The sequence below is a fragment of the Bos javanicus genome, chromosome 7 (assembly GCF_032452875.1).
Source record: "Bos javanicus breed banteng chromosome 7, ARS-OSU_banteng_1.0, whole genome shotgun sequence".
NCBI lineage: Eukaryota > Metazoa > Chordata > Mammalia > Artiodactyla > Bovidae > Bos > Bos javanicus.
In genome coordinates, this window is record NC_083874.1 from 19,852,026 (window position 1) to 19,872,199 (window position 20,174).

The 20,174-nt window shown below is 54.0% G+C and overlaps 1 protein-coding gene and 1 long non-coding RNA gene across 3 annotated transcripts; one reads left to right on the top strand and one right to left on the bottom strand.

Moving 5' to 3' along the window:
* Positions 1-231: 231 nt before the first annotated feature.
* On the bottom strand, positions 232-11,973 carry LOC133250885 (uncharacterized). Its single transcript, XR_009737444.1, has 3 exons — positions 11,865-11,973; positions 9,827-10,000; positions 232-8,785 (listed from the first exon to the last, which is right to left on the bottom strand). It is a non-coding gene; the product is annotated as an uncharacterized LOC133250885 (long non-coding RNA).
* Positions 11,974-12,203: 230 nt separating this feature from the next.
* MATK (megakaryocyte-associated tyrosine kinase) lies at positions 12,204-20,153 on the top strand. Of its 2 annotated transcripts, none has more exons than XM_061422669.1 (13): positions 12,204-12,291; positions 13,555-13,614; positions 13,992-14,105; positions 14,192-14,307; positions 14,396-14,615; positions 15,004-15,097; positions 16,979-17,044; positions 18,287-18,386; positions 18,468-18,552; positions 18,742-18,815; positions 18,930-19,125; positions 19,501-19,587; positions 19,693-20,153. In XM_061422669.1, exons 2-13 carry the CDS (start codon positions 13,606-13,608, stop codon positions 19,930-19,932), a joined length of 1,401 nt encoding a protein of 466 aa, XP_061278653.1. In that variant the 5' UTR covers positions 12,204-12,291; positions 13,555-13,605; the 3' UTR covers positions 19,933-20,153. The 2 variants fall into 2 exon arrangements, with proteins under 2 accessions (XP_061278653.1, XP_061278651.1); XM_061422667.1 differs by lacking the exon at positions 12,204-12,291 and adding an exon at positions 12,761-12,844.
* Positions 20,154-20,174: the final 21 nt, after the last annotated feature.

A 20,174-nucleotide genomic window follows, 5' to 3' on the forward strand; every position in this document is an offset into this window, starting at 1 on the left:
ACTGCATCATACGATGGTGGGGATTGCGCAACCATATGAATACGCTTAATGCCACTGAGCTGTGCATCTAAAAACGGTTACAATAGTATTTTGTCTATTTTATTTGTCCATGGTACCATGTCTATTTTAACACAATAAAATTTTCTTTTCATGCACTGGGTTTTTCCAATTACAAGAATCTTGGAACTCTCAGAAAAAAATGGAAGAAGGGAAATAAAGTCAACCATCGTTAATACTGTTTCCTTCCAATTTTCTCATTTTGACACTTGGTTACAGGTGCGCTGTTTATACTACTTACATTCCTCCTTCACTTGACATTATAACAACTTTGATTTCTCAGCTGTGTTTTCAAGGTGCTTAGATATAGTTTTTGTAATTGAATTCTTCTGGAGACCTTTGGAGACAAATCTTTTTCATTATTATCAAGATGCTAAAATATGGTCCAACTCTCACATCCATAAATGACTACAGGAAAGAACCACAGCTTTGACTACATGCGTGTGGATGGACCACATTTGATCCATTCACCAGTTGACGGACATTTGGGTCACTTCCACTTTGTGGCTACTATGAAGAGATGTAGCTTTTTGTCTGTTTTTTCCTTTAACTTATTGTGTACTTGGGTAGAGCCAATTAACCGGAGAAGGCAATGGCACCCCACTCCAGTACTTTGCCTGGAAAATCCCATGGATGGAGGAGCCTGGTAGGCTGCAGTCCATGGGGTTGCTAAGAGTCGGACACGACTGAGCGACTTCACTTTCACTTTTCACTTTCATGCATTGGAGAAGGAAATGGCAACCCACTTCAGTGTTCTTGCCTGGAGAATCCCAGGGACGGGGGATCCTGGTGGGCTGCCGTCTAGGGGGTCACACAGAGTCGGACACGACTGAATCGACTTAGCAGCAGCAGCAGCATTCCACTGCATGAACGTACCCTAATTTGCTTAATTGTTCTCTTACTGTTGGATGTTTAGACTATTTGCAGATTACAAATTACACCTCGGCAAACACCTTCCTGAATGTTGAAAGGAATGAGATTTTAAGGCATTTGAAACTTCCATGCGCAAGACCACATTCCATCAGAGCTGTGTGAGTTCCTCCCCCACCCCACCCTCACTTTAAACTAAAGAGACCCACTCCAGTCCCCAAGTCAGGACCACACCCTCTCATTTTCCAAGATACTTTCCTGCACATACGTTTAACAGTTAGGTCTCCCTCTGCCATGTCTTAGATACTCAGCAGCTGTTCTATCATCATCTCATTCACGCAACATGCACACCTTATTATGTGCCATGGGCCATTGCTCATGGGACCTCTCTCTGTCCCCGACTGAGAATGCTGAGGTTGATTCAATGTTCACTCAGCAAATCGACTCAATGAACATGAGTTTGAGCAAACTACAGGAGACAGTGAAGGACAGGGAAGCCTGGCATGCTGCGGTCCACGGGGTCACAGAGAGTCGGACCCGGCTTAGTAACCGAACAACAACAATCTGCAAACATCGCCTTCCTTGGGAGAACCCAAAGCACAGCCAGAGTCACTTCGCTCAAAAAGGGTGACTCCGTGGCCCTTTGACATATTAGCCATGGGGTGTCAGGAGCTCACTTCACTTCCCAGAGCCTCTTATGAAATTGGATTAAAACTCATCAGCACCAACCTTGCAGGGCGGCGGAGAGAACTCAGTAATAAAATCCACTGGGTTTCTGTTGCTTTATGCGTGCGTCTCATTGCAGTGACCTCTCTCGTTTCAGAGCACGGGCTCTGGGGCACGCTGGCTTCAGTATTTGCAGCATGTGGGCTCGGGAGTTTCGGCTCACGGATCCTGGAGCACAGGCTCAGTAGTGGCGGTGTGCCAGCTTTAGCTGCATCACAGCTTTTAAAAAATTTTTATTTATGTTTAATTGAAGGATAATTGCTTTACAATATTGGCTTCATTTCTGCCATACATCAACATGAATTAACCATAGGTGTACATATGTCTCCTCCCTCTTGAACCTCCCTATTATACGGAGTGAAGTAAGTTAGAGAAAAATATCGTATATTAACACATATATATGGAATCTAGAAAGATGGTACTGATGAACCTATATTCAGGGCAGCAAAAATGTCCCTGATGCTGGGAAAGATCAAGGGCAGAAGGAGAAGAGGGTGTCAGAGGATGAGATGGCTGGATGGCATCACCGATGCAATGAACATGAACTTGGGCAAACTCCGGGAGATGGTGAGGGACAGGGAGGCTTGGCGTGCTGCAGTCCACGGGGTGGCAAAGAGTCAGACATGACTGAGCAACTGAAGAACAGCAATAATGGAGACACAGACATAAAATGCATTTTTAAAAAAATGCTGCCCAGAAAGGTTTAGTCCCAGGGATATGGGTACAGTGGAGGGCAGGGCTGAGGGCAAACACTGGTGATTAAAATGGAAGTCATACACAGAGCATGCATGTGAGAAAAACCCTACAGGTCCTGCTGATGTTCGAGGACTCCCCAGTAGTGGCCAGTCCCCCCATAATCACCCCAGAGTGAAGCCACTCCCACAGTGAGGAGCTTTCTGTCAGCTCTGTAGCCCTCTCCTCTTGAATGTTAACCATCAAAGAAGCCGGAAAAAACTGGGAGGGCTTCGCAGGTGGCTCAGTGGTAAAGAACCCGTCTGCCAATGCAGGAGACATAAGAGGCGCGGGTTTGATCCCTGGATCAAGAAGATCACCTGGAGGAAGCAATGGCAGCCCACTCTAGTATTCTTGTCTGGAGAATCGCCATGGACAGAGGAGCCTGGCAAGCTACACCGCATAGGGGTGCAAAGAGTTGGACATGACTGAAGCAAGTGAGCATGTGTGAGCACACAACTTGGAGGAAAGAATAAGAACAAAAGAAAGCAGTTCTAGAAAAAACAAAAAAAAAACCTTATGTATATATACTATCCTCAGAGAGCAAGTAGAAAGTACAAGAGCCAGGAAACAAGCTTAAATTTGCCCTTTGAAGAGGAATGTTCAAAGAACCAGAAAAAAGCCGTTGGAAATAAAAAACCTGATGATCGAAATTCAAATGGCAACAGAAGGGTTGGAAGAGAAAAAAAAACAAGACAAAAAGAAAAAATAATGTAGATAAGAAAATTAGATCAATTCAGGAAGCCCGATATGTGACTAAGAAGAGTTCCAAAGAGAGAGACCAGGGACATCAACAGTGGAAAAAATCACCAGTGACGTCATCCAAAGAGTTGGCCAGGAATGGAAAACATGACAGAGCCCACCAAGTGTACAGCATCACAGGTGAAAATAGATCCACAGCAAACCCACACTGTCAAAGGGCAGGATGTGGAGAGTAAAGAGAAGACAGAGGGACTTCCCTGGTGGTCCAGTGACTAAGCCTCTGCACTCCCAATGCAGGAGGCCCGGGTTTGATCCCCTGGTCAGGGAACTAGATTCCACATGTCACAGTGAAGCTTCTATGTGCTGCAACTAAAACCTGATGCAGCCACGTAAATACGAATTTGGGTGGGGAGGGCAGAGACGTCACTTTGCCAACAAAGGTCTGTATCGTCAAGGCTATGGTTTTTCCAGTAGTCATGTATGGGTGTGAGGGTTGGACCATCAAAAAGGCTGAGGGCCAAAGAACTGATATTTTTGAACCATGATGCTGGAGAAGACTCTTGAGTCCCCGTGGACAGCAAGGAGATCAAACCAGTCAATCCTAAAGGAAATCAACCCTGAATATTCATTGGAAGGACTGATGCTGAAGCTGAAGTTCCAATCCTTTGGCCACATGATGTGAAGAGCCAACTCATTGGAAAAGACCCTGATGCTGAGAAAGATTGAGGGCAGGAGGAGAAGAGGCGATAGAGGACGAGATGGTTGGATGGCATCACCAACTCAGTGGACGGGAGTCTGGGCAAACTCCAGAAACTGCTGAAGGACAGGGAAGCCTGGCATGCTGTAGTCCATGGGGTCACAAAGAGTCAGACACAATTGATTGACTGAACAACAAAAAGAAAAGAAGACAGAGAAGATTCTACAAGCTTCCAGAGAGAAACGAGGAGGGGAAAAAAAAGTGACAAGCAGAAAATGAGGAAGCAGAACAGTTCAGATTGTTTAGCTGTCCGAGACTGGAAGCCGGAAGACCTGAGGCAAGCGACTGTGTACCCAGAGCACTTGTCCTCAGTCAGACCACCGATCACACAGAAGAGTGAAGGAAAACACTTTCTCTGGGAATGCCCGGGGCGTATGAATTCCTAAAACAAAGGCACAAACCAATAAACAGGAGACTTGGACCCAAGAAACTGGAGCTACATCGCAGGAATCCTGGGTGCTAAAGAACGAGGGGTCAGAAGCACAACCAGGCAACAGCTGCTCCTGTTTGGGGTAGTTAGTTCCACTTGAGGAGCTCGGGGAGAGAGAGTCACAGACATACAAAACAAAGGCAATCACTAACTCCAGGAAGAGCAAAGAGCAAGTCCTAGAAAATAAGTGTTCCTTAGTGGACACTGTTCACTGTGAACAAAAGTTTCATATAATATAAGCACTGAATATTCATTTAAACAAAAGTCGTGATACCTTTGTTTGAGAACTTTGGAGAAAGAAATATGCCTCATAGAATTAAGTCTGTTCCTGAAATCAATGGACAACAAATGTTCCAATGATAAATCCAGAGATGTGTAAACCACTGAGGAGAGAGACACACGGTGCTTTGTTTAAAACAGTTTTTCCTAAGCTTTGTACAGTCTTCAGCACAGAGCCAAAGGTTCTACAAATATTGCTACTATTAATTTTGACAAGAAGAAAACACACATACACTTGAGGGGCCCATTGCTGAGTCGAGGAGCTTTATGTGGTTTGGAAAGCACTTGAGAACTTCCTGTGTGCCATGAACAGCAACATATTTCATTTTTTTTCTTTTAAATATTTATTTACTTGGCTGCACTGGGGTATTACGTTACTGGCATATGGGGTCTAGTTCCCCGACCAGGGATGGAACCTGGGCCCCCTGCATTGTGAGCCCCAAGTCTTAGCCAGGAAAGTCTCCACATTCAATTTAATTGATGAGGAGTGCACTTATAAGATCAAATAGAAAAAAAAATAGAAAAAAAAAAAAGATCAAATAGATTAGAAAATGTGCCTACATTATAAGAAAATAAAGACACAGAGAGACCACAGGTCAGCAAACCACAGCCCACTTACCCACCATCTAGCATGCATCGTTTGATTTTGTGCATTCCGGGAGCTAAAAATGGTTCTTTACATTTTTAAATGGCTGGGGAGAAAGCCATATTGCATGATGCGTGAATAGTACATGAAGCTGAAATTTCAGCGTCCATAAGTAACATTTCATTGGAAGGCAGCCATACCTGTTCTCTTTCCCTTGTGTTCTCTCTCTAAGGCGGCTTCCGTGCCACCGCGGCAGAAATGAGTAGTTTAGACTTGCAGCTCTTGGGATTTCCCTGGTGGTCCAGTGGCTAAGACTCAGGGCTCCCAATGCAAAGGGCCCAGGTTTGAACCCTGGTCAGGGAACTAGAGCCCACAGGCTGTAACTAAGACCCAGTGCAACCAAAAAATATACATAGTGAAAAAGAAGAAAAGACACGTGGCTGTTGATGGAGAGTTTGCTGACTCCTGCGTTAGAGCACGAGGGCGTGGGACAGGATGGGGAGGATCAAGGTGGGATCCTGGAGCAGGGGCAAGTCTCCCGGTACCTTGTGGGTCACCTGCTCATCCTCTAAGTTTACCCTCTCGCATGATTCTGTGTTCTTTTGTGCTGGGAGAGCCTACCCCATGCCAGGCTCCAGAGGTAAATGATTGCCCAGGCCACAGCCAGCCTCTGCCCTTGCTCACGGAGCCTACGCTCCATCAAGGAGAGCAAGGCAGATCCCAGGTAACTGACAAGAGCAAGTGAGACAGGGTGACAGGCAGTAATCAGGCTTGGATGGTGGGCGGCCCCTCTGGGTGGTCGGGAAGGGTCTCGGAGGCGTTGCTGGAAGTGCTAAGAAGGAGCCTGCCTTTCGAAGAGCTTGGGGGAGCACATGCTAGGAGGAGAAAGTGGCATGTGCAAAGGCCCTGGGGCTGGACAATGCCGGATCATCTGAGGAACAGGAGAGAGATGCGAGCAGAGGTGACAGCGGCCCCACCAAGCCGTAGCCAGGAGCTGGGTTTTATGAGCACAGCTGGCACCCGGGGAGGTTTTTGGTTTGTTTGGCTGCATTGGTCTTAGCTGTGACACGTGGGATCTTCACTGCGTCATGCAGATATCTTTGTTGTGGTGCATGGACTCTCTAGTTGTGGCGAGCAAGCTCAGTAGTTGCAGTACAAGGGAGGGCTTAGTTGTTCCACGGCATGTGGGCTCTTAGTTCCCCAACCAGGGGTCAAACCTGCATCTCCTCCACTGCAAGGCAGGTTCTTAACCACTGGGCACCAGGGACATCCCCAGGGGAGATGTTAAGCCAGGAAGTGATATGGACCCAGGCTACACATATTGAACCCATAAGCATGGCTGGGAAATGAGGCGCCTGGCTCCACTTCTGGTACCAGGAAGACGGGACACGGGACTGGGGAAGAGCAGGGAGCCTCTCCCATTAAAGGCAGATCTGCCTAAAGCTCACCCTGGCATCCAGAGTACACTGCCTGAGAGGCCCTTCCTTGGACCAGGCAGGAGTGGCCCAGTGGCCTGCACTCCAGTTGCAAAGCATTTTTCCTCGAAAGAAGGGAGCGTTCCCGTGCTGAATCCCCATGTCCCCTGGCAGGGAGAAAAAGCTAAATTTAAAGGTGTGCTAACTGGGGCAGTTTGAGCCGGTGTGTGCTCCAGCTGCAGATCAGTTGGGGATACAGCAACTCAGCCGTCCCGACATCTGGCAGCAGCTGGCCCTCCACATTCAGGGAGCTCTTATAGGTTCATTCTATTTGGGGGATCTACCATGTGCCCCACACCTTGCTGGGCAGTCAGTGTGTGGGTCCTGGAGCTGGATTGGCCTGCGTTCAAAGCTCCTATGTCCCAGGGTGGGCTTCCCAGGTGGCTCAGTGGGTAAAGAATCCACCTGCAATGCAGAATACATAGGAGATGTGGGTGGAGATCTCTTGGAGAAGAGCATGGCAACCCACTCCAGTAGTCTTGCCTAGAGAATCCCATGGACAGAGGAGTCTAGCAGGCTACAGTCCATGGGGTCACAAAAGAGTCTGACATGACTGAGCACCCTCTGAGCCTCAGCTTTCTTGTCTGCAAAATGGGTACGATAAGAGCGCTCACCTCACAAGTAACAGGCACTGCTCACTAGCTCATCTCTCCGCAGTATTTACTGGCTTTAAAAGTACATTTTGGGACTTCCCTGGTGGTCTAGTCATTAAGAATCTGCCTGCCAATGCAGGGGACACAGGTCTGATCCCTGATCTGGGAAGTTCCCACATGGTGTGGAGCAACTAAGCCCGTGCGCCACAACTACTGAAGCCCGGGCACCCTAGAGCCTGTGCTCCACAACAAGAGAAGGCACCTCAGTGAGAAGGCCTCGCACCACCACAAAGAGTAGCCCCACTCGCTGCAACCAGAGAAAGCTCACACACAGCATTAAAGACCCAGCACAGCCAAAAATAATTAAATATTTTTTTAAGTGAGTTCTGAGCACCTCCTCTGAATCAGGTACCGAGGCCACAGCAGTGAAGGACATCATCTAAAAGCTCTGCCCTCAGGGGGCTGATGTTCTAGAGAAGACGCAGCCAGCAAACAAGATGCGGTAGGGTCTATGTTCCTTCTGCCCGTACAGGGCTTCAGGGGAAGCCGGTGTGAAGTGTCAGTGGGCTGAAATATTCCGTGGGGTTCTGGAAGGCGGGGTACACCTGGGGAAGTGTCCCAGGCAGGAGGCCCAGGAATGCAAAGGCCCTGAGGTGGCAGCAAGCCTGGGAGCTTTGAGGAAGAGGAGACCAGTGCCTCACCTTGGTGGAGCTGACCGTAATCCCAACTGGTGTGTAACATGAAGTGCCTGTAAATGACCCACGGTGTTCATTATTGTTGTTGTTCAGTCACTCAGTCATGTCTGACTCTTTGCAACCCCATGGACTGCCTCATGCCAGGCTTTCCTGTCCTTCACCATCTCCTGGAGTTTTTTCAAAGTCATGTCCTTTGAGTCTGTGATATCCAACCATCTCATCCTCTGTCTCCCCTTCTCCTCCTGCCCTCGATCTTTCCCAGCATCAGGGTCTTTCCCAATGAGTCGGCTCTTATCAGGTGGCCAAAGTATTGGAGCTCCAGCATCAGTCCTTCCAATGAATATTCAGGATTGATTTCCTTTAGGATTGACTGGTTTGCTTTCCTTGCAGTCCAAGGGCCTCTCAAGGGTCTTCTCCAGAACCACAATTTGAAAGCATCAAATTTTCAGCGCTCAGCCTTCTTTATGGTCCAACTCTCACATCTATACATGACTACTGGAACAACCATAGTTTTGACCAGATAGACCTTTGTCAGCAAAGTGATGTCTCTGCTTTTTAATACAGGTCTAGGTTTGTCATAGTTTTTCTTCCAAGGAGCAAGCGTCTTTTAGTTTCATGGCTGCAGTCACCATCTGCAGTGATTTTGGAGCCCAAGAAAATAGAGTCTATCACTGTTTCCATTGTTTCCCCATCTATTTGCCATGAAGTGATGGGACCAGATGCCATCATCTTAGTTTTTTGAATGTTGCGTTTTAAGCCAGCTTCTTCACTTTCCTCTTTCACCCTCATCAAGAGGCTCTTTAGTTCCTCCCCACTTTCTGCCATTAGAGTGGTATAATCTGCATATCTGAGGTTGTTGATGGGAGGGGTAGCCAAACTCCAACTGTGAAAATAGAAAGAAGAGAAAGGTGAAGAACAGTTAGATTTGGATGAGGAAAAGAAAAGCCTTCGGAGGGGGACAGGGTGGGTCCATCAGGGCTTCTCTGTGGTGAGCAAGCAAAGTCAGCGCCACCTGACCCGGTGGGTGGAAGGTATATTTAGCAGTTCATGGAAGGGAACACCCAAGAGTTCCTTCTTCTCTAGCTGGGTTTAAGGCAACCCAATCTGACTCACCAGTTCCACATCATAGAATCCATTCATCTCAACACCCAACTTCTGGTTCCATTTTCCATATTTGTTGTTGTTCAGTCGCTCATGCCCGACTCTTTGCAACCCCATGGACTGCAGCCCGTCAGGCTTCCCTGTCCTTCACCATCTCCCAAAGTTTGCTCAAACCATTGAGTCAGTCAGTCTGAAGCCTCCAAAAAGCAAAGACCAGCTTCCAATACGAGGCATAGCATAAACTCCAGGCATGGCTGGATCCAAGCATTTTAATTCTTCCTGAGGGAGTCAGTCTCTCTCTCTGCTTCCCCTGGACTGGTTCCTTTTCAGGCAGGCTGATGGGCTCAGTCACCATGGCCAGGTCCACGCCCATCACAGCGAGAAGAGAGGGCTAGTGCTATGTGCTTTCAGGGCATGGAAGTGGGTTGGGGTCTTGCTCTGAAACAAGTGGGGACATAAGGGGGCATTGTAAAGATGGAGAGAACTGGGGGTGCCAGCCAGACAAAGGCAAGGACATTCCAGGCAGAGAGGACAGTGGAGACAGATGCTTGCAAACTCCTGCGGTTCAGTGCTGCCAAACTGCTAGGTACTTGGTGGGAGAAGGTCAGACCTGGGAGGCCAGCTGGAGGTTGAACACAAGAGCCCTGAATGCAGATTGAGCGCTTTAGGCTCTGCCTTCAGGCAATGGGGAGTTCCAGAAGGGTATGGCGCAAAGGAGGGCCACAGTCACATGTCCATCCCTTGGCTGTGCAGTAGAAGGTGGAGGACTACAAGGAAGAAACCTGGAGGAGCCAAAGGAGCAGAGAGGGGGCTTCTGTGTCACCTGGACCACAGGGCTTGCCTGGGTCGGGGAGGGGGGCCAGAGAATTTCTGGAATCAAGTCGACAGGACTGGAACCTGGAGGGTGAGGACCCCGCGATCCGTGATGTGGCTACCCACTGGCTTCAGGCAGGTAGAAGGCAGGAGGCAGGAGACACTGGTATGGCTACCCTGGGGACTGGAAGAACATCTTTGTGATTCAAAGTGGTCAATTCTTGAATGCCTCCAGGGATAGGGAACTCACCCCTTATGTAGCTCTGACCCACATAAACCATGGACTCATATCTGTCCCCCTAGAGTCAGGCACTGCCCCCTGCCCCATGCCCATGCCATGGGGGCCTCCCCTTCCCAGGCCAGCCTTTGTTGATAAGGGCACTTGATGCTGTTTGCTCAAGACTCTCCTTCTCCAGTCTCAGCAACTCTGGTTTCTCTGGTAGGGCCATCTCACAGAGCATGGGACAAGGACCCTGTCCAGGGGAGGATGGAGATGTTTCTTAGACACAAAGTGTCACGGTTTTGCAGAGGGAGATAGCAAACCCATTCAACCTCCTCCCATCTCTCTGGTGGCATCAAGGAGAAAGGCTCCATGGGGTGCCAGGGCACCGGGGAAGTCGTAAGCACAGGCCGTGCTGAGGAGAGCAGGCAGCCCTCCCTCGTGCTCCTGGGCCTGCCACAGTGGCTGGTGTAACTCTAACAGTGCTGCTGGATTTCCGCTGTGGCCACTTTGACGCTGCGCTATTTTGGGCAAGTGATGATGGTTTGCCATATACGGTTGGCCCCCAGTGACCCTGCTGAATGCTAGCTGTAGGGTTCCCAGCCCCTTGGTCCAGAGCAGTGCCCGTGGCTGGGAAGTTGGGGCTGGGGGGCACCTGGGACAATCCCACAGTCGGATCCACGGAGCCCAGATGAGCCCAGAGAGCCGGATGAGCAGGAAACCTCCTGGCAAACACTGCCAGTATTAGTACATTACACCACCACAGAGAAAGACCCCCCTCTCTCGCTCCCCTCCTGCCTGCTTCCTTCACTGGGAATAACCTTTTGCAGGTTCGGGGGGCCCCTGCTGGACTGTTCCCCTTGGACATGATGCTTCCTGTATGACCTGTATGGGATCACACAGTTTATTTTCTATCACATTCTGGTAAGTGGTGGTTGTTTCTGACAACTGGAGATTTTAGCATTTTCTTATACACAGTTTCCTAGTTTTTGGTGCATAATATTGCATGATATTGAATATCTCCAATTCTTGTCTTGTGCTTAGCTGCTCATCGTATCCAACTCTTTGCCACCCCATGAGCCAGCCCCAGGAGCCCATCAGGCTCCTCTGTCCATGGGATTTTTCAGGCAAGAATACTGGAGGGGGTTGCTATTTCCTCCTCCAGGGAATCTTCCTGACCCAGGTATTGAACCCACTTCTCCTGTGTCTCCTGCTTTGCAGGCAGATTATTTATCCTCTGAGCCACTGGGGAAGCCCCTAATTCTTCTCATTGGGTCTCTATTCCCAGAAATCACATGACATCTTGGTGCACAGACACTTAGACTTTGGGGGTACCAGAAAATTGAATTCTGGGCATCTTGGGGCATCACCCTCCTAAGGTCAGCTTCATCCTTGTCCTCACAGACCCATCCACTCATCCATTAGAAAGTATTCGAAGTGAGCTCACAGAGGAAAGGCGAGGGCTGGGCCCCCAGGCCTTCAGATGCTCAGAGAACTCCCTTCTGAGCCGGAAGCTGGTGCTGCCTGACCCTACAGAGGAGGAAACCGAGGCACGAGCTGGGCTGGCCTTGGGGAGGCCCTGTGTTGCTCTGCCAGGAGGCCTCCAGTTCCAGGTGATGTTTTTCCCTTTACTCTCAATTCTCCCTTAATTTCAAGGATGATGATAAGAATATTCATGGTGGTTGACATTTTGAGGGCTTTCTTTGTGCCGGGCACCAACAGCTCTTTCCTAGGGCCAGGTACTGAAATGAGACTCTTGTTAGAGCTGGCTGAGGGCGTTGGAGTCAGAAGGGTCCACTGTGTTGTCTGGACTCTGAGACTTGCTTACCTGCCCGGACGGGAAGCTCTCTCCTTCCCCTCCCTGTGCCGGCTGTCCTCTCTCCGGGAGGCGTGGATTACCGGAACGCGCGGGTTGCGCGCCCCGCGGCGCCAGGCCGGGAAGTGGCGTGGATCTCGAGAGCGCCGCGCGGGAGGTGCCAGGGGCCCCGGAGGCGGGGCGAGGAGGGGCCGCCGGTGGCGGCGGCGCGCCGAGCAGACCGCAGTGCGGCCGGCGCTAGGACCCGCGGGGGCAGCTCAAACTGCCGCGCCTCCCGCTCCCCCCACCCCGGTTCCAGCCCTCCCCCAACCCAAAATGAGGAAACGCAGCAACTTGCTCCAAGTTGTGCAGCCGGGGCCGCCTCGGGGTGCGCAGCCGGCGCGCGGGGGCCCTCCTGGGGGCAGGCACGGAGTGCAGCCCAGGGGCGACCCCTGAACAGGTGAGGGCGCTGGAGGGGATAGTGGGAAAAGACCGTAGGACAGTGGAGGGGCCCCAAGGGCTAGCGGGTGGGGGGGATGCTGGGCGAGCGCAGGAGGGGCCAGTGTGCGAGCGCGAGCGCGCGCTTCCGGGGCGTGCGGCCGGTACGCGGCTGGGGCGGGTATGGTTGGATGCGCCCAGGAGTCGGGTGGGGTGGTATTTTTGTGGGTGCGGGTATGCGCGTCTGCAACCCCTGGGCGTGTGTATCCGCGCGTCCACGTGGAGGGATGTGCGCGCGTGTCTTGCGCTGCGTGTGCGCGGCCCTGCGTGTAGCCCTGCGTGCCCGGGTGGCCCAGCGTGTGGCGCCCAGGTGTTCAAGTGTGGGTTGGGGGGGGCGGCACACACGTTTCCGAATGTCTGTGCGTGTGTTCACACGTGAGACGTGTGTGCACAACTGTCTCTAGGAGAAACTGCTTTTGCTTGCATACCCGCGTGCCTGTGGGTACCTGTGTCCACCTGTGTCCAAGCCCTGTGTGTTTCTGTGTGTTCTCGTGTGTACATGGATCAGTATGCGTGTGAGTACACAGAGGGCTGGGGATTTCTGGGGTGGAGACTCACTCCTCCCCACCTGTCCCACTGCTCCCGCCACCTGGTGGGATCCATGGGGAAAGCAGGGGACAGAAATGCCCCCGCCCCAGCAGCAGTGCGGGACTTTGTTTCTGTCCTTGGTTGGGAAGTGAGGGCGGGGGCGGTGGGGGGGTGGGGGGCGCGGATCAGAGACCCAGCCGGCAGCCAGAGGAGCCCAGCACGGCGGCACTGCCCCGCCTCACCCCCGCCAGGGTCAGAGATTCTTGGGAATGACCTTGAATCATCCTCTGTTTCCTCATGTACCCCTGCCTACTTTACCAGAAAAGAGGAAGAACCAGGCTCTGTTTAGTGGCTCCAAGCGCCCCACGTTTAGTGGCTCCAAGCACCCCAGTGTGGGCTGCTGGGGCCTGAGCCAGCCCCTGGCCACTTACTCTGAGCCTGCCCTGTGCCTCTGTTTCCCTTTGGGGATGACGGCGCAGCCAGGCTCCATGCTAAGGAGCTCTCCCAGGGAAAGACCACCTCCCCTAAGGGGCTTGGGGAGCCAGCGCCTTGGGCCCCCCACAACCCCTGGGGGTGGGGGGGAGGCCGCCAGACTGTCGCCTCCACCTGGTCCAGGCTGGAAGCAGTAGTCATGGCCCCTGGGCCCCCAGCTTGGCTTGAATCTTGAGCTCTCCAGCTGGTCTCTGCCCCTCCCCAGGGAAGCCCTCGCTTCCTCCACGCCTGGCACCCCTCACCCATCTCAGCCAGGATGCCGACGGTAAGTACTCCCAACTGGATGCCTGGGCCTAGGCCCCTCCTCTCCTCCGTCCACAGGACCTCAGCTCCACGGGGCTGGAGGGGGGGTGGGGGCCATCTGACCCGTGTCCCCTTAGGCAGTGTCCACAGGTCTTTTTCTGTCACTTGGTGTTTTTTCCCACTCTTTCCTCCCATCTTCTGCCCCGGGGGGTCCCTCTGTTTGTGACTCTGTTTCCTCTACTGGGTGCTCTGCGCACCCCCCACCCGCATCTCCTCTCTCCTGTGTTCTGTTCTGGGTCTCTGCCTCAATAGTCTTTCTCTCTCCTTTGGGCCCCACTCCCCACCCCCACCATCTCTCCATCTCATGACCCCTTTCCTCCTCTCGCCACTACCTACCAGAGGCGCTGGGCCCCCGGTACCCAGTGCATCACCAAGTGTGAGCACACGCGCCCCAAACCCGGGGAGCTGGCCTTCTGCAAGGGCGACGTGGTCACCATCCTTGAGGCCTGTGAAGTGAGTAGGGGGGAATGTGCTTGGAGAGAGGGGGTGCTCCTCCAGGAAACATCTCCTCCCACCGACCCCTGGCTCCCTCCCGGCAGAACAAGAGCTGGTACCGTGCCAAGCACCACGCCAGCGGGCAGGAGGGGCTGCTGGCGGCTGGGGCGCTGCGGGAGCGCGAGGCCCTCTCGGCAGACCCCAAGCTCAGCCTCATGCCGTAAGTCGTGGGGAAGCGCCCTCGGGACGCGGGTGGAGTCAGTAGGGCCCGGCCAGTCCCGCCCAGCCCGCCCTTCCACCGGCGGCAGGTGGTTCCACGGGAAGATTTCGGGCCAGGAGGCGGTGCAGCAGCTGCAGCCGCCTGAGGACGGGCTGTTCTTGGTGCGGGAGTCCGCACGGCACCCGGGTGACTACGTGCTGTGCGTGAGCTTCGGCCGCGACGTCATCCACTACCGCGTGCTGCACCGCGACGGCCACCTGACCATCGACGAGGAGGTCTGCTTCTGCAACCTCATGGATATGGTGGAGGTGCGGCTGCCCAGCCCCCCTAGTGCAAAGATGTAGGGAGACCAGGCATGGGACCCCCCACCAGAGGCTCATGCTCCCCAGTGTGGACAAGGAGGCGCTGCTCCCTGGACCACGGACCCTACAGACAGTCTGAGTCCTCCACGTCCCCCCATCTCCAGGGACACCCAGGAACCTCCAATTTGACGCCAGTCCCAAGACACACACCCTCATCCTCCTGTTTCCATGGAAACCAGCCTAGAGAGTCCTGTGGGAACCCACCCCCTCTCCTCCTCCTCAGCGCCGCCCACCCCTCCGGAGAACCCCCTGGGAAGGGGATGGGAGGCAGGGCCTCACCGGATGTGGGGGAGTCACACTCACGGCTGCGTCTGCCCTGCCCTACCCGCTGCAGTATTACAGCAAGGACCAGGGGGCCATCTGCACGAAACTCGTGAGACCGAAGAGAAAGCAAGGCACCAAGTCGGCGGAGGAGGAGCTGGCCAAGGGTAAGGGGCCCCGCCCTTCCCTCCTGAGTCGGCCTGGCCTGGGGACGCAGGGCACACGGCCAAGGCTGCCTCACCTGGGTAGGTCACAGTGCCAGGCTCTGCAGGTGGAAGACCTGGGTGCCCTTGGGCTGGGTGGGGCACGCCTGCACACACCCATCAGCACACTATCCATTTATTTCCCACACCAGCTGCTCCCCTTGTTTCATCATCCTTCACCTGAGTCAGAAACCCTGGGCAGATCCTCGATGCCAGCCCGTCCCCTGGCCCCCCGGCCTCCCACAACCCCTCCATGGCCAAGTTCTATTAACGCTAGTTTAAATCTGGCCCCTCCATGGCCCAGCCTTGGACCTTCCCATCAGACTACCTCCTTCCTGAGGGGGGAGTCCCCCCTCCTCCCAAACCCTGTGGCCTCAGAGGCAACTTTCTACGTGAAAATCCACCCACATCACTCCCGTGTCTAAAGTGGGGAGGCCAGGCAGCTCCACTGCCTTCTAGAACCTTCCCTTGTGGCTGAGCTATCTTTCCTGCTTCATCTACGAGGCCCTTCTTTTCCACATGCCCCTGGGGTTGTGTGACTCTGCACTTACCCTCATGCCTCCGGACTGTTGTGCATTCTGTTCCCCTCACCTGAAATGCTTTTGCCACCCTTGAGTAGTGAGATCTCCCACATTTAGAGCAAGCGCACCCTGCCCTGGCCACCCCTCTTTGAACCTGGTGATCATGGCTGTCTTCTTGGAAATGTCTTGGGGATGACACCCAGGTGGAGGCTGGTGTCACTGTGCCTGATAGTATCCAAGGGCTGGTGATTTTAAGAGGGGATTTGTTGGGGAAGAGGAGGAGACCTACAGAGCCTGTCAGAGGACAATGCAGGGGGCAGGAGAACACAGGTGTGCTTAGCAGAAAGATCAGGGAGGCTAGCACAAAGATGATGACTTAAAATATTTATTTTTATTTATTTGACTGCACTGGGTCTTACCACCTTATAGTGTTATTCACTCACTCGTGTTCAACTCTTTGCAACCACATGGACTACCAGGTAGCCGCCAGGCTCCTCTGTTCACGGGATTCTCCAGGCAAGAATACTGCAGTGGGTTGCCATTCCCTTCTCCAGGAGATCTTCTCGACCCAGGGATCAAACATGGATCTCCCACATTGCGGGCAGATTCTTTACCATCTGAGTGACAGGGAAGCTCTTCACTTACCACTTTTCCTGATGGTAAAGAATCTGCCCACAATGTGGGAGACCCAGGTTCGATCCCTGGGTCGGGAAGATCCCCTGGAGAAGGGAATGGCATCCCACTTCAGTGTTCTTGCCTGGAGAATCCCATGGACAGAGGAACCTGGAAGACTACCATCCATGGGATCGCAGAGAGTCGGATACAGCTGAGTGACTAACACTTTCAGGTCTTACTGTGGCATGTGGGATCTAGTTCCCTGCCCAGGGATCTAACCCAGGCCCCCTGCATTAGGAGCATGGAGTCTTAGCCACTGGACCACCAGGGAAGTCCCAAGATGATGACTTAGAGTGCTGGAATATTCTAAGAATCTTCCAGAACCTTAACCAGAAGTTCTGGAAACTTTCCCAGTATCTGTTGTATATTTTGGTCTGTGTATCCCTGGTGGAGAGAGGAAGGCAGAGGGAAAGCACCGTAAAGGAAGATTCTGCAGGGCCCTTGGAAGGACACAGTCTCCAGGTAGAAGAGAGAAGGGCCCTGACAGGTGGGCCTCATTGCTTTCACCACCACTCCCAGCCCCGTAACTGGTGCCAGGAGTGTGGTGCCTCAGACGCGGCCACGGCCACTGCTATGGGAGACCAGACGGAGCCTGGCCTCCTGTCGAGTGGAGCTGCTGGCCGCCCTCTCACTGGGTCCCCCTCTACAGCCGGCTGGTTACTGAACCTGCAGCATTTGACATTGGGAGCGCAGATCGGAGAGGGAGAGTTTGGAGGTGAGCAGGGGATTTCGTAGGGGCTGAGGGAGGGGGGGCTCCCAGAGATGAATTGACACCCACGTTTGATACCTACTTACCATGCGAGTGAGGCCACAAGGGCTCCTCTCTATGGAAGGAGGTTCATGACAGCCAGGATGAGGAGAGAGGTGGTGAGGTAGCCAGTGGGCGTGAGTGAGTACTTCACACCCCCTGGACCCTTGCACACTTCTGTTTTATTATTATTTGTATTTTGGCCGTGCAGCCGGTAGGATCTTATCTTCCTGATCAGGGATCGAACCTGCATTGGTAGCACGGAGTCTTAACCACTGGACCACCAAGGAAGTCCCAAATGTTTAAAATTTATGTGTTGTTATTATTATTATTTGGCCATTCTGCACAGCTTGTGGGATCTTAGTTCCCCATCCAGGGATTGGACCCTTGCCTTCAGCAGCGAAATCTCAGAGTCCTAACCACTGGACCACCAGGGAAGTCCCAGGACCCTCTATGTCGAGGCCACAGCCTGAGGTTATTATCCTGGGAGGTCCCAGGGCTTGCATCGGGACCTTCTCTGGAAAGGGCTGGCGTGCGCTTGTTCTCTGTCATGTCTGCTCAGCTCTGCCCTTGTTACAGGAAACCAGCCACAGGCCACAGGGAGACAAACAGCCAAGGCCACGTGCCAATAAAACTGTATTTATGGACACTGAAATTGAATTTTGTATCATTTTCATGTCATGAAATAGTCTTCTTCTTTTGATTTTTTTTTTTCCCAACCATTTAAAAATGTAAAAACCCATTCTGAGCTTGCAGGCCTTGCAAAAACCCTTGAGGGGACTAGATTGGGTTCAAGGGCTGCAGTTTGCAGACCCCTGGCTTAGGTGATTATCTTTGCTCTGGGGTCTGGAGCCTGTTGGCTTCCCAGGTGGCTCAGTGGTAAAGAACCCACCTGCCAATGTAAGAGACACGTGTTCGATCCCTGCGTCCAGAAGAACCCCTGGAGGAGGAAATGGCAACCCACTCCAGTATTCTTGCCTGGAGACTCCCATGGACAGAGGAGCATGGTGAGCTACAGTCCATGGGGTCGCACAGAGTCAGACACGACTGAGCAACTGAACGACAACTGGAGCCTACGGGGAGGGGTTTCCAGGCCTGGGGACCTGCCACTGCATTGGCCTCTTCCACGGTTCATGTGAGTGGATATGTGCATGTCTGTCTTGTCTCTGTGGGGTCCTGAGCCCCTTCCCATCCCTGCCTGCCCCCCAGCTGTCCTGCAGGGCGAGTACCTGGGGCAGAAGGTGGCCGTGAAGAATATCAAATGTGACGTAACAGCCCAGGCCTTCCTGGACGAGACAGCGGTCATGACGTGAGCCCTGGGTGTGGCAGGGGAGGGCGCCCTAGGGCCACAGTCCCATCCCACCTTCACCCCACACCCACCTGCCCCCAGGAAGGTGCAGCATAAGAACCTGGTGCGTCTACTGGGTGTGATCCTACATCAGGGCCTCTACATCGTCATGGAGCACGTGAGCAAGGTGGGGCAGGACCCAAGGGTGGTGGGGGGAGGTGGTGGGAGTAGGGCTTGGGGGTTGGGGTGGGGTGGGAGTGGGGCGGGACCTGAGGGTGGGGGTTAGGAGGGGGGCAGGACCGGAGGGTCAGGTAGGGTGCTGGTGGGTGGCTGAGCAGCCTGCAGCGCTCCTAGACCCTGCCCGCGCCCCCCACAGGGTAACTTGGTGAATTTTCTACGGACGCGGGGCCGGGCGCTTGTCAACACCCCGCAGCTCCTGCAGTTTTCCCTGTGAGTGGGGCTCCAGGGGGTGGCAGGGAAGTCGAGGCATGGAGCAGGGAGGAGCCTGGCCTCGGGAGTCTGGCCCAGGCGTCCCAGCCCCTCGCCCGGCGCCCCCTCCCCCAGGCATGTGGCCGAGGGCATGGAATACCTGGAGAGCAAGAAGCTGGTGCACCGCGATCTGGCCGCCCGCAACATCCTCGTCTCGGAGGACCTGGTGGCCAAGGTCAGTGACTTCGGCCTGGCCAAAGCCGAGCGGAAGGGGCTGGACTCCAGCCGGCTGCCCGTCAAGTGGACAGCACCCGAGGCTCTCAAGCATGGGGTGAGCCCCCCTTAGCCCCAGGGCCCTGGGAACCCTAGTTCCACTACGAGCCTTTGGCCATGTCTCTGGCCCCTGAACCTCCAAAAGAATGGCTCCACCTCCCCTGTAAGCCCTTGGCCACTAATTGTTCGTCTTAGCCCTTCTCTGAGCCTTTGTCTCCTCGTTTCTGCAACAGTCTTGGGCTCAGAGAGGGAGAGCAAGAAACACCTTGTTTTTGCACTGAATCTGGGTTGAGGGGTAGGAGGATTCAGGGGCAGGAGTCTATTGGGAGGAGACTACAGAGTGAAGGTCAACCCAGGGGGACTTTCTGGAGGAAGCAGGGGCTGGAGCAGAAGCCCTGAGAGGTCCCTCTCACCCTGATCTCGGGCCCCACAGAAGTTCTCCAGCAAGTCGGATGTCTGGAGCTTTGGGGTGCTGCTATGGGAGGTCTTCTCATACGGCCGGGCTCCATACCCCAAGATGGTGAGCAGGGTCCGGGGGCCGGGCGGGGAGGTGCTGGGTCCCCTGCCAGTCTAGGGGGTCGTGATCCTGAACCCCAGCCCACACTGGAGTGGCCTCTGCCCACAGTCGCTGAAGGAGGTGTCAGAGGCCGTGGAGAAGGGGTACCGCATGGAGCCCCCTGAAGGCTGCCCTGGGTCCATCCATGCCCTCATGGGCAGCTGCTGGGAAGCTGAACCCACTCGCCGGCCACCCTTCCGCAAACTGGCTGAGAAGCTGGCCCGGGAGCTACGCAGCGCGGGTGCTTCAGCCCCCAATGGGGGGCAGGACACGGACGGTCCCGCCCCGCCCCGCAGCCAGGAGCCCTGACCCTGCCTGCGGGGCTTCGGGCCCCAGAGGACTGAGAGAGTGGGGAGCTCAGGGTGGGGATGCGGACCAGGCCTGAAGAGGGGCAGGGCCGGTGAGCTGCCTCCCGGGCTCACACCACAGGGGCGGGCCCATGGGGGGCGGGGGCGGTTCCAGGAAGCCCATGGGCACTTCGACCCCAGGAAGCGAAGGATTAGCGCCTGGATAAAGACTGGTTCCAAGAACTGGGTGTCTGAGTGTCTCTC

Coding starts and splice junctions, on each gene's coding strand:
- MATK (XM_061422667.1), top strand. Junction 15,098..16,978: donor GGAGGAGGAGCTGGCCAAGG/GTAAGGGGCCCC, acceptor CCCCCTCTACAG/CCGGCTGGTTACTGAACCTG. Junction 17,045..18,286: donor CGGAGAGGGAGAGTTTGGAG/GTGAGCAGGGGA, acceptor CCTGCCCCCCAG/CTGTCCTGCAGGGCGAGTAC.